Below are 12,080 nucleotides of genomic sequence, written 5' to 3'. Positions count from 1 at the left end.
CATCATAAGAAACAGATATATAAATAGATACATATTTCATATCACATATGACATATCTGACACACTACTTGGACTTCAAAGTGCCTATTAACACATTTATTCCATAATAAACACACTTTTTAAAGCCAAAAATTTCATAAAATTACCTGCATCATTACACTCATACTGTACCTTTAATGCACTGGTATGGCTCTTCATGCATAGTACTTCTCCCCAAATCCTTTGAGTGGGATATCATTTTTGATATGTGTTTTACATATTTTTTGCTACATGTTTTGGGCAACGCCTAAAGATAAACTATCGCTTGAAAAGAAGCTTTCACTAAACTTTAATTCGTTTTCTTAAGGATAAATTTTCCCTTTGAGCATGTTTGAGCAAATGTGTTTGTAGCTGGGTCACATGAGCTCATTTTACTTCTGGAGCTAAGAGTACATGCCAAATACTCAGTCTCTCAATACACAAGCATTCTCTTACTACTTTTATAATGGACGTGTGTTATAGGGTCTTCTAAATGTTTGTCGATATATAATAGGGTTTTATTTTATGTTAACTACATTAACTACAATGTGCATTGTGTTCCTCTAAGATTCTGTGTTTCTGTTTCAGGATATCAAACATAAATTATATAGATGCCGATTATGATCCATAACCAATCTTTTCATCAACAAAGGTCATCTGTACTTTGAAGATGGCCTCCCACATTTGCTTGCCCTTTACGTAGGCTCCCCGTATGCATCTATGATCTTACCTCATTGAATCCAGAAGAGTATTATGGTTTAGAAGTGACTAACGCAGCTGGCTAATGTATTGTCCAGAAGATATAACTTCCAGTCTGCAAGAAAACTAAGCCTAAGCTCTTGTCTCCTGTACATTTAAAAACCTCTTAAGGATCAGGCTGTTTTTTATTTTTTGTACCCTTTGTGACCAAGGCTGCTTAAACACTTTTGCAGTGCTCGTGCTTAGCAGTATTTTTTTTCCTAGTGTACCCACACAAGTTATATATTGCTTTTTTCTTTAGTTTTCTTGATCATATCATCTAATTTCCTATAAAAAAAATATGATGACAAAGTTAAAAAAAAATACCTTTTATCACTTTTATTTGAAAGCTCTTTTGCTCATCTAAAAAGTAATGCAAAAACTGCTAATTATATTCTAATATTTGTCCTGAGTTTAGAAATACCCAATGTTTTCAGTTTTTCTTTTTTTGCTTTTATTGGACAATAAGTGCAAGTAGTGTTTTGCTATTTCAAAACCATTTTTTTTCCAAATCTGGTAATTATGCCCCATGTGCTATTTCAGGTATCTTTGAAGCCGGTCAGTTCAATTTGTCACTGTCAGATAAAAACCCCAATATGTGTTCAGCAATCATGCATCTCTTGATTACAGTGATACCACCCATGCATGGGTTTGTCTTGTTGTTTGGGGGGTAAAAGGCCACATTTGAGAAGTGTGCTTTTCTCCATTTTGGTCAGTTTGCCCTTTCTTTGAACCCGGCCACTCCAATTTACCCCATCAAACCATTCTTTTTTTTAAAAGTAGACAGTAGAAATGCTAGTGTTTTAACTCTTTCCATGTCAGGATTTTTGGAAAGATACAGCTTTAATTTTAGCACTTCCTCATAATAATAAACTTAATTTTTTTATTTCATTATTTTTTGGACCGAATGGTTCCCCTGATGGTGACGTCACATTTTTCAATTTTTATTTGGCTATTTTTTTCCCTTTATGTTTACTTAGTTTTTACAATATTTTACTAATCACATTACATTAGAAAGCTGGGCTCCATTGAATTGCATAATTGAATGCAGTACCTTTATTCAACCTGCAAGGGGAGCCAGAGTTTTCAGGAGGGTCTGGCGAGACCTTCTTGGAAAATTTGGAAATTTCTCGCAGTGGCGGTTGTGACCACTCTCCGGAGCGGTCACAGTGCGTCCTGTGGCGGGTGTTTGGTGTCGCTGAATTTCCTCTAGAAGAAAATAAACCTGTAATCAAAATGTCTTGCTACTGCTTGAGCCAATATTTATATACATTATAATGCATTATTGGAACACATATGGAATTGTAATTTTTGGTGTTTTAGGGACTCTTTTTTTTTTTAGGGATTAAAATCATATTTATAGAAGCTCACTAGGTTAGATATAATTGAAATACATACGTAATAATAAATAACATATGCAAAACATACATAAGTAAATAAATATGTAAAAAAAACATTAAGTTACATTTAGTGGGTTTCTTTCTCCACCTTTTAACTCACTCTGCCATGTTCAATAAACAGTGTATTTGGTGAATAATTTACTGCATGTTCAAATTAACTCCCAAAATTAAATTCTTTCCAGAATTCATGGTGGTGATATTGAAAATAATGGACATGAGTATAGATATTAGTGGTTGCTATCTATCACTTCAAATGATGTGCCACACTAATTATGTAACCTTTTGCCGCCCTGGCCTCTTAAGCACAGAAGTGGTTAAGACAAGGTCAATGGATATAAAAAATCCACAGTAATTATTGTGTCACCTCTATGCCCAAGGGGGGTAAGCAAATGTAACTGTATACTGACCTTGTGTTCTCATTGTCATACATCTGTCACGCTCTGACTCATTATCTGTTTTGTCTTGTATTTTACACAATACGATCTGACCTAGCTGGTTATTAGGTGAAGTATACCTGCTACCTGAATAATGCAAAGAAAAGATGAACTGAAAACTATGCTTGCTGTAATCGAAACTCACAAACCAGTATATATTTTGAGAATGGGTTAAGGAAACAGACATCTTTTACGCATGATTCGGTATAATTTCCACTTAATTCCCAGGTTGCAGTGACTCTTTTTGTTGAAATTAAAGGGTACGTTAGCTGTGTTGTTTCTAGCCAGGTATACCCAATGCAGTCTTTTACACCAGATATTAATAGTTTAGTTTGTGGATTAGTAAAGAAGATTCTGTTAGAAGTGGAACATGTGCCAAATGGTTCTTATCTGCTGCCACATTCTATGTACTTTCATTAAATTTGTTTAAACTGATTAAGCATCCTGGGCAGCCAACAATACTTGCACAAAAAGAATTAGGTAAATATCAGCGCTGTACGCCGCCTAACCATTAATACAAAAATTGTTGCAGCCACTCCTTTGGTTAACACTCACACTGGTTCCCAGGTCCATTCTGCCAGAAAGTGTCCTAATAGAATGTCACCCTTGTGTTGGTAGGTCTGGGACAAATGGTTGTTTTACTTATATTCACTGGACAAAGCAGCATGGTTTGGAATGATAGCATTTGTCGATTTTTATAGCACATCACTAAAACATTAAAGTCAAGGACATCTTGTCAATATATATCAATATATATATTAACACAGCACCTTAAATCACATGCCTACCACAAGCAGAAGTGAACAGTTTGAGCATTATATTAACTCAATAGAGTGATTTGCGTAAATCATTTAAGAATCTGGGTATTATACTTCTTAACAGATCTTGTGACTATGAATTAGATCTCATTGACCTTATTACGTAAATAACACGCTATTATGTAGTTACTGAAAACATCAAGCACAAGCAACCTCCATTTTTGATGAGAGGACCACAACAAGGCTTACGTGATACAGACTATACTATATTTAGAACTTTATGTAGAAACAGTTAGCTCAAGGCTCAATAAAGGCCATTATTTACCTCTATCATTTCAGATGTAAATCTAACATAGCATGCTATAGCAACCATAGTATAGGGTTGCCGAGAGCTCTCCCTCTTCCGGAGACTTGGTACGTGGTTTCCAAAAGCAGCAAACTGTAATGTTTTTCCCTCATAGAAATAAAATAAAGACTTTGCCTCCCAAAACTCACCCCTTACCTTCACGGTGAGGGAGCAGTATAATGGGGATGGTGCTGGTGTTTTTGAAATCTATTAATAATTTATCACACCCATGGGAATGTATGTCCCTTTAGTCAGCTTAAGTCAGCTGTATTAAAATATCACATTTTAGAATAAAGTAAAATGAAAAGCATTACATTCGCTAAATGGAATAAGTAAAAGTGGTGCATTAAACCAGCATTTAACATGAAATACTCTCATACATTGATCGTTTTAAATTGTAATAGAATCTGGCTCATATGCAAAAAATGTGCTCATTTTTACTATGCAAATGTTTTAGCCCAAATTTCCCATTTTAATCTTTATAATTATTTCAAACCAATGTAACTCAAATGTAATTTTCAGTATGAATAACTATTCACACATGTGCAGTATTTGGGCAACATATATACACATGCACACACATACGCTCCAGTGATTTAGTGTTTCCTATGATATATTAAGCTACACAAAGGTATTACTTTTTTTTTTTGCAATGATTATAAGGTATTTTCTATCCGTATTACCTTAGCCCAATATACTAGACAAACATACTGACTCCTTATAGTATAACTACCGACTACTGAGTCTATGGAGGAAGACTTTCAGGATTTAATTAGCATGACCATAAAGCACCAGCTCAGTGTGGTGAAAAAGTCACCAAAAATATCTTGACTGACCTAGAAATTGATCATATAATGCTGACCCTTACATGAAGTAAACCTTCAAACTAACTGTACAAGCTGCAGGTTGCCTTTGCAATCTTTGTCCCCAAACAGCTTTCCAGTGTCCCCAGTTTGTCCCTAACAGCTTGTCAGGGCCCCCAGATTTTCTGTGGCATCTCTGCCACAAAACAGCTTGTCAGTACCCCCAAACAGCCTGCTTTTGCCATATTTGCCCAAACAACTTTCCAGTGCCATCTTTGTCCCCAAAGACCTTGTCTGTGCCACCTTTGTCCTCAGATAGTCTGTGTCAACTTTGCACCAAACAGCTTGCCTGTGCCATCTTGCCTGCCCCCCCAAATTTGCCAGTGCCAGCTTGTCTGTCATATTTGCCCCCAAAAGGTTTGTCAGCGCCTCAGCTTTGCCACATCTGTCCCCAAAGAGCTTGTCTGTGCCACCTTTTTCCTCAGATTGTCTGTGCCATTTTAATCCCCAAACAGCTTTTCAGTACCCGCCAAAAATTGTCTGTGCCATCTTTGTCACACCACAGCTTGTGAGTACACCCAAACAGCCTGCCTGTGCCATATTTGCCCCAAACCCTGGTGTTGTGGAGGGTAATCTGTGAAAGGGGGTCCCAAACTTTGTGATGGTGTGACACTCTCACCCTCTCTAATGCTCACACACTCATTCAAGGTCTCTTGTACTTTCATTAACACTCTCATACAGCTGACTGCTTCCGTGTCCCATCTTCTTTCTTGCAGCTCTATTTTCTTCTTATTATTTTGTCTTCTTTCCCGCCCCCTTTGTTTTTCTGCTTTTCCGTGAACCTGGACTCCTGGTACACTTCCACAAAAGGGTGGTGCTTCGATTTGGAAAAACGAGGGAGAGGTTGTCCCAGTGGCTACGCCCATTTGCGAGTGCACTGAGAGGCAAGACTATGTTAGGTTTAGACTTATAGTTAGTTGGGGGGGAGCCCAAATGAGTTGAGATTGACACTATTGCCATAACAGTTTACACTAGAGGGGGCCAGAAATGGATGGAGTAACTTTGACCAAGTGGAATTGGTATGCAAACCGACGTTCAGGGTGCTGGATGTTAATCGAAACAAACCAGTGATCTGGACGCCGGAAAATAGGGTCAACGTCATATTCAAAGCCAAGGGTCAGAAATAAAGAGTGTAACTACTCATTGAATATGACAGTATAACTGAGCAATGTCCTAGGGTCAGCTGATTTCTTTATAGGGCACAGATGCGTCTTTTCCTGATCAGAAACAGACGGTGCTGCGTCCTCTGTTGCCATAGGGGCGTGGTCATATTGAAGACACGTCCCTTGTCATGAATACTCATGATGCGTGTATCTATGTACTAGATGGGGATTCCGCATTTAGAGCGCCAACGGTACATGAAAGACTAATTCATATAGATTTGCAGAGAAAGAGAGGTGCGGGAACGCTTCTCTTTTCCCACAAACCTATCCTGAAATAACATGCCTTAGGGTGGCAAATTGGCAACTCTGCCAAAGTGTAACCCGCTGCAAAGGATTTTCTTATATTTTAACTAAATATTAATACGATAACTAATGCATAAAACTGAACCCCAGAGCCGAATCTTCCTATTTTTTAGATTCCAGTAAATTACATATATATAAAACTATGGTTGTTGTTATCAGTATGCTCGGCACTAATTGATTTTTGTCCTCTTATATAAGTAATTCTTGCCTGAGGACTCAGACCTGCTATAAATATACTGTCTGACTTCCTGCCATTTTTCATAAACACATTTGTAAGAGTCTGCTTAATATGATGAGCTCTACAATAAACAATTAACAAATTACATTTCACATAAAGTCTAAACAGGCTATGTTGCTTGAAGCTCTAGAAAACAGGACCCTCCGCATTTTAAATCTGTAATTTTATGTACTGTATAACCTCAGCAGTGTGGAATTTGTTATGATGCTATATAAGCAAAAAGTAATAACTTGCTTATTAGTTACATACAACTACATGTTTTCAGGCAGAGGTACTAGAATTCCTGGACTATCTGCTGCCAATGAGACCAGGTGTTGTGCACTCCAATCTTTCTCTGCGGCTCTATCTGCATTATTCTCGCCTCTTGGTGCACTTCCACAAAAGGTAGGAGCCATGAGGATAGCCTGTCCCCTCTTCCACAAATAGGGGAGAAGGTGTGCTCGGAGGCTCTCCTTTGGACCAGCCTATTATCAAGCCCACAGCCAGCCCTTCAGGCTATTGAAGCAGCACTTTGTCCTGTGTTCCTAATTACCTGTGCATGACCCGGCTTTCCCTCCTGGCTTCTTCCTGACTTCGCTGATCTCCATGTTCCTGACCCTGGCTTCTCTTTTGGTATACTCTTCTGGATCACGTTTTGGCTTTGTTTTGCTTGGTTTTTACAATAAAAGGTGTCCGTCTGCTTCCTGGTCCCTAACACCCAGCTTTGCAGGTTTAGATCAATTGAAAACCACATGCACACTGATTGAATATATATAAATCAAATACATAATGCATGGAAACCCTAAACTGCAGACATATATGACAGGTTGACACCCCAAACGCAAGCCATGCCATTCAGACTGCACACAGAGGATCTACCCAGCAGCCATATTGCACACATGGGACTTGCCCAGCAACCAGATTGCATACATAGGACTTGGCACAGCACCCGGATAGCATCGACAGGACTTGCCCAGCACCCAGATTGCAAACATAAGAACTTACCCCAGCATCCATATTCTCTTCATGTCTATTTCTTCAATTTCTCTTTATCTCTCCCTTTTCTCATTACCTCTTCCCCATCTTATTATCCCTTCTCCTCTTTCTCTCTCCCTTTTACTTAATCTCTCCTCTTCCTTCTCATTACCTCGCCTTTTTTCTTATTTCTGCCCTTTCTGTTTATTTCCCCTCCTCTTTTCTATTGCTTTTCTCACTACTTCTCCACATTTTCTTTAATTTCCTCCTATTATTTGATCCCCTTTCTCATTATCGCGCCTCTTTTTATTTATCTGACCTCTGCTATTTCTCTTTATATCTTCCTCTATTTCACTTTATCCCTCCCAGTTCAGTGCTCCTTCGCGGTGAGTGCAGCTTTAGTGTTGAGTGTTGGGATATGATGTTATTATTTTGGGACCGTTAGACAAAGATCCATGATCTCCCCAACAGGCCCTGTTCCTTCAGGGGCGAGCAGTCCAGTCCACCTCTGGAGTGAGCTGGCAGGGTGGTGGGCACCTTGTTGACCCCTGGGCTCACATTAAAGACGGCCCTGCTCTGCAATCGAGACATCGTGATTGTGCAGGTTTGTGTAGCCCAAAGTATAAATGTAAAAAAATAAATGTGGTATTAGTAGTAGCTTGTTCATTGTATAGCCTGAATTTTGTTTGGAATATATTGTAATATTTAATTCCAAGTAATAGATTTTGTTCAGAAAAGGGAAGAAATCCACGTTAAATAAATACATTCAAAGCAAATACTGCAATAAAAGCAGACCTCAAATACGTGCATGGCAAATAAAAATGCATAATACGATAAACTGTATGCTGAAACCCAACACTGTCAAGCACCTATTTTTATACACATACTGTACATAATGCTGAATCAAATAGTACATTGTGTTTCTCATATGTCTCTGCATTACATGAATTATGGTTCTCAACTTAATGCATATTAAACTCTTAATCCAAAAGTTGACAAAAACAAACAAGAATTAACAAAATGTATGATTAATAGATTTAGGCGGGCGTGGCCTGCTCGCGACCAAGATGGACGCTTGAACCCGGAGCTCCACGGCATCTGGTCCAAATTTTGCTTCAGTTAAGCGACCCAAGGCATACGATCCAGTCTCACAGAAATACAGGCTGACATCCGCCATATTGGAGTCCACGTGGCGGCTCTGGAAGACGATCAGCCACGTATCTTTCACACAGTTGATTCCCTGACCTCCCACCTGAGACACCAATCGACTATAATACAACAGTTGTCCAGTAAGATAGAAGATCTCGATAACAGAGGCCGGAGGAACAACATCCGTGTGCGCGGCCTACCGGAGTCGATAGAGCACCTGTATTTACCGTCTATACCGTCAATTAATCATTTTAACTCATTGTTTCAATTTTATCTGCAGTGTTACACTATGGGCATACTCATTACACAAATCATTTAGAAGTCTACAAGTTAAGAAAGACTGAGCAAACAATCGATGACCCTGCATGCAATGGCTAGTGGAATCTTAACAATTGTACATATAAAGAAATACATTTTCAGACTCAGTTAAAAATACAAGACAAGGAGTTTGGGGCCAAAGATGGCAAAGACAAGCTGTTTGGGGGCACAGACTAGCTGTCTGGGGACAAATATGGCACAAACAAGCTGTTTGGAGACAAATATGGCACCGATAAGCAGTTTGGGGACAAAGATTGGCACCGGCCATGTCATTTACAACATTACCTAATATAATAAGGTAAAGCAGAATGAGGTTTGGTAATGCAAAATGAAATATAATGAATGAAGTTGTCACTTTAAGCATCAGGACATGTATTATTGGTAGTGGCCTATTGCAGGCTCTTAGTATAGTAAGCAAATTGACTTTAACTTGGCTGCTCTCACTGATATTTGGTTGATATGTAAGGAATGTGTATCATTATATACACCCATCGCTGCTTCTGCTAGCGCTGTATAAGTTAATGTGAAGTCATGTATACTGAAATTTGAAAAAACAAACAAGCTAGTGTATAGGAAATAGAATTTCTTGAACATACAAACGCTCTTGTGCAATGGGCAGTAAGTCAACAATCGAGAATTCTTTGCGTTGCAATGTTCTTGTCCAAAACACAGAGCAAGTCAGTATCTGGGAGACGGGTGATAAATATGCACCAATTTCCATGGGGTGGATCACATATATTGGATAACACAGTAGTGCGTATTTGCTAGAGAAAAATGTTCCAGACAATATCCTGTTATCATTTCATAGGTGGCCTGGGCACTTTGCATTGCAAATGCCCCGGTATTTTAATACATAACACTGCCGCGGCGGTGGTCTTCTTTGTGTTTGCTGCTGCAGTGGGAGCGATTAAAGTCCTAATGACCACTGGTTATGTGTACATAGACAAAAATATATACAAATTAGGGGAGCGCACAAGCTAAAAAGCATAAAAGGTATACACATTCAGATTCCCGGGTTGCTGCTAGAATAAAAATAGCCAATAAATGCGCAAAACAAAGCAGCGTGCTAAGCAATATACGGCCATACGGTGTGACGGTGTATTACAGAATGGTATTCAGTGGGTGTGCTCTGAATTATTCTATGTATGTCTCTAGCGGAATGTTGTTTTTGGTTCCAAAATAGTTATTTGCAGATTTATCTTCTTATGAAGCGAACACAGCTGGGTTAGTGAGAAGTATTTGGCTTTCTAGGTCTCTAGCGCTTAATGCGTATTCTAGAAAAGTTTGGAGAGTAAGTGAAGTAAAAGAGTCCCCAAATAATCCGTATTGGATGTGACTCTTACTCTACTAAACTAGAAGAATAATATATTCCTTAATGAGCTCCCCCCCCCCTAAAGAGCAAGTTTAACCGTATGCTGTTAATTGTCAGGGAGGCTCGCATGCACGGTTTCATTATGTTATGAATCTAAAACGGTGTAACGAGAGGATAAGACATTCTGACGCCATGGCCGCACACAGACCGCAAAGTAAAGTTGTAAGTGGCGCGGTTGGTGTAATATGTGTTCAGTGCTACTGGTACGGCACGCTGCTCTGTGGTGGAGGATGCGGGGAACCGGAGCTAGTCAGGGCTGGCACATTGTGTAAGCGGGGACACAGAGCACACGGCGGGGAGGGCGAAGCGTTAAAAATAGCTCTGACAGGCAGCGGCTCTGACTGAAACGCGGGGTGGGAGGGGCCGCTGGCTCTGGACTGCGTGTTCGGTGACGTCACCTCCCGAGCAGTGTGGCCGCGGAGGGCTCGCTTCCCGGCTCAGTCAGTAAGCGGCAGAGCCAGTAATAAGGAGGAGGCGGTGGTAGTGGGGGGAGCAGGGAACGGAGGGGGGCACTGAAGGCGGCTCATCTCTGTGCGAGGCGGGGGCCGAGGGACTGGAGCATTGTGCCTCATCCGCTGACACTTTACTGCCGGATTGCATAGGGGTGAGCAGGGCTAGAGCAGGGGCTTGGATGAAAGTTTGCTCGGATTTCAGTGCACGGTACGTGATGGCCTCTCTTATTACCACCCCCGATATTTCCTAGTGAGGCCCTTGCACGGCCGGGATGTGAGCCCCGACTGGTGTGAGTGGCATTGGAAGGGGTGGGCTTTGTACTCAGCTCACCCGCTATTGTTGGGCTCTGTTGCCATGTGTAAAGGGGCCGTGACACCATTTCTTCACCTGCCCGTCACCCCCTTTGTAGTGCATGAGCTGCATCTGCTGAATTATTTACACGCGCATCACTTGTAACCTGTGCCCACCCCATCGGCAGCTGTGTATGTATGTGTGTATCTGTGTTTGTGTGTGTGTGTGTATGTATGTATATATATGTATGTGTGTGTGTGTGTGTGTGTGTAACTGTACCCCCTTTACCCGCATCTTATGATTTTCTAGCTGTGTCCTTCACACGCTCCGGTACCCATTCAGTTTGTCATGTCATTAGAAGTACCCCACACCAGGTGATGGGGTTGCTGAAGTTTCACATCATTTGTACATTTTATGAGAGTTATAACAGCATTCGGTGCTTTACGGATTGCTATTAAGTGAACGTGTGGTATAATGTATGGGACGGTGTTATTATTAATATTGATTTATATAGCACCATTATATTCCGCAGCGCTGCACACCATGTCATTCTACAGATAGCACTCACCAGCTATTGGGGGAACGCTCCCTTTAACCCTTTAGGAGAGCTGAAGAATTACAGTGAGTTGGCGGTATTTGCTGCTGTTGGATGCCACACTGAAAAGCGTATTCCATCTTCCCGTGGTACAGCACTATGGAATAGGATGGTGCTTTATAAATGAATCTTAATAATAACTAATGATGTCGCAGGTGACAGTTTTTCTAAATATAGTAGACACAGCAGTCAAATAACTTGGCTGTACTAGGCACAATATTTCTCTTATCTTGTTTCATTACCGATCAAAGCATTAGTATAGGTTGTTTCAGCAGGGCGCTCCTCACCTGTTGTTTTTGTAGGTCTAACTGTTATACTTGTCATGTCCCATGTACCTGCTGTACAGCGCCTTGGAATATGATAGCGCTATATGAAGCAATAAAAAAAACAATCATTTAACAAGTTCCGTGTGTGTGTGTGTGTGTGTGTGTGTGTGTGTATATATATATATATATATATATATATATATATATATATATATATATATATATATATATTAGCGCCATGTTTTTCAGTTCTGTAAGACTGTGTGTTTTGTGTATTACAACAGTATTCGGTGAACTTGGCTGTCTTGCTGATTGTGATTAAATACATGTCCAGATGTTGCTTCTAACCTTAGACAAGTATTAATGCTGAATCAGAGGAGTGTTGTTTTTTTTTGGCTCCATTTCCACTTTTATTTCATTT

The 12,080-nt window shown here is 40.1% G+C and overlaps 1 protein-coding gene across 2 annotated transcripts in view; it reads left to right on the top strand.

The window, feature by feature from the left end:
• Window positions 1-10,528: 10,528 nt before the first annotated feature.
• Window positions 10,529-12,080, top strand: part of GRAMD4 (GRAM domain containing 4) — a 40,545-nt gene continuing 38,993 nt past the window's right edge. The window contains exon 1 of one of the 2 annotated variants that reach the window (XM_053463351.1): window positions 10,529-10,714. In XM_053463351.1, the coding sequence (XP_053319326.1) occupies window positions 10,686-10,714 (29 nt within the window). In that variant the 5' untranslated portion in view covers window positions 10,529-10,685. The remainder of the gene's footprint in view (window positions 10,715-12,080) is intronic. The other variant, XM_053463352.1, reaches the window with a different exon arrangement.

The sequence above is a fragment of the Spea bombifrons genome, chromosome 4 (genome assembly GCF_027358695.1).
Source record: "Spea bombifrons isolate aSpeBom1 chromosome 4, aSpeBom1.2.pri, whole genome shotgun sequence".
Classification (NCBI taxonomy): Eukaryota; Metazoa; Chordata; class Amphibia; order Anura; family Pelobatidae; genus Spea; species Spea bombifrons.
The sequence above is the reverse complement of the archived record's forward strand: the minus strand, read 5'-3'. Positions and strand labels throughout refer to the sequence as shown.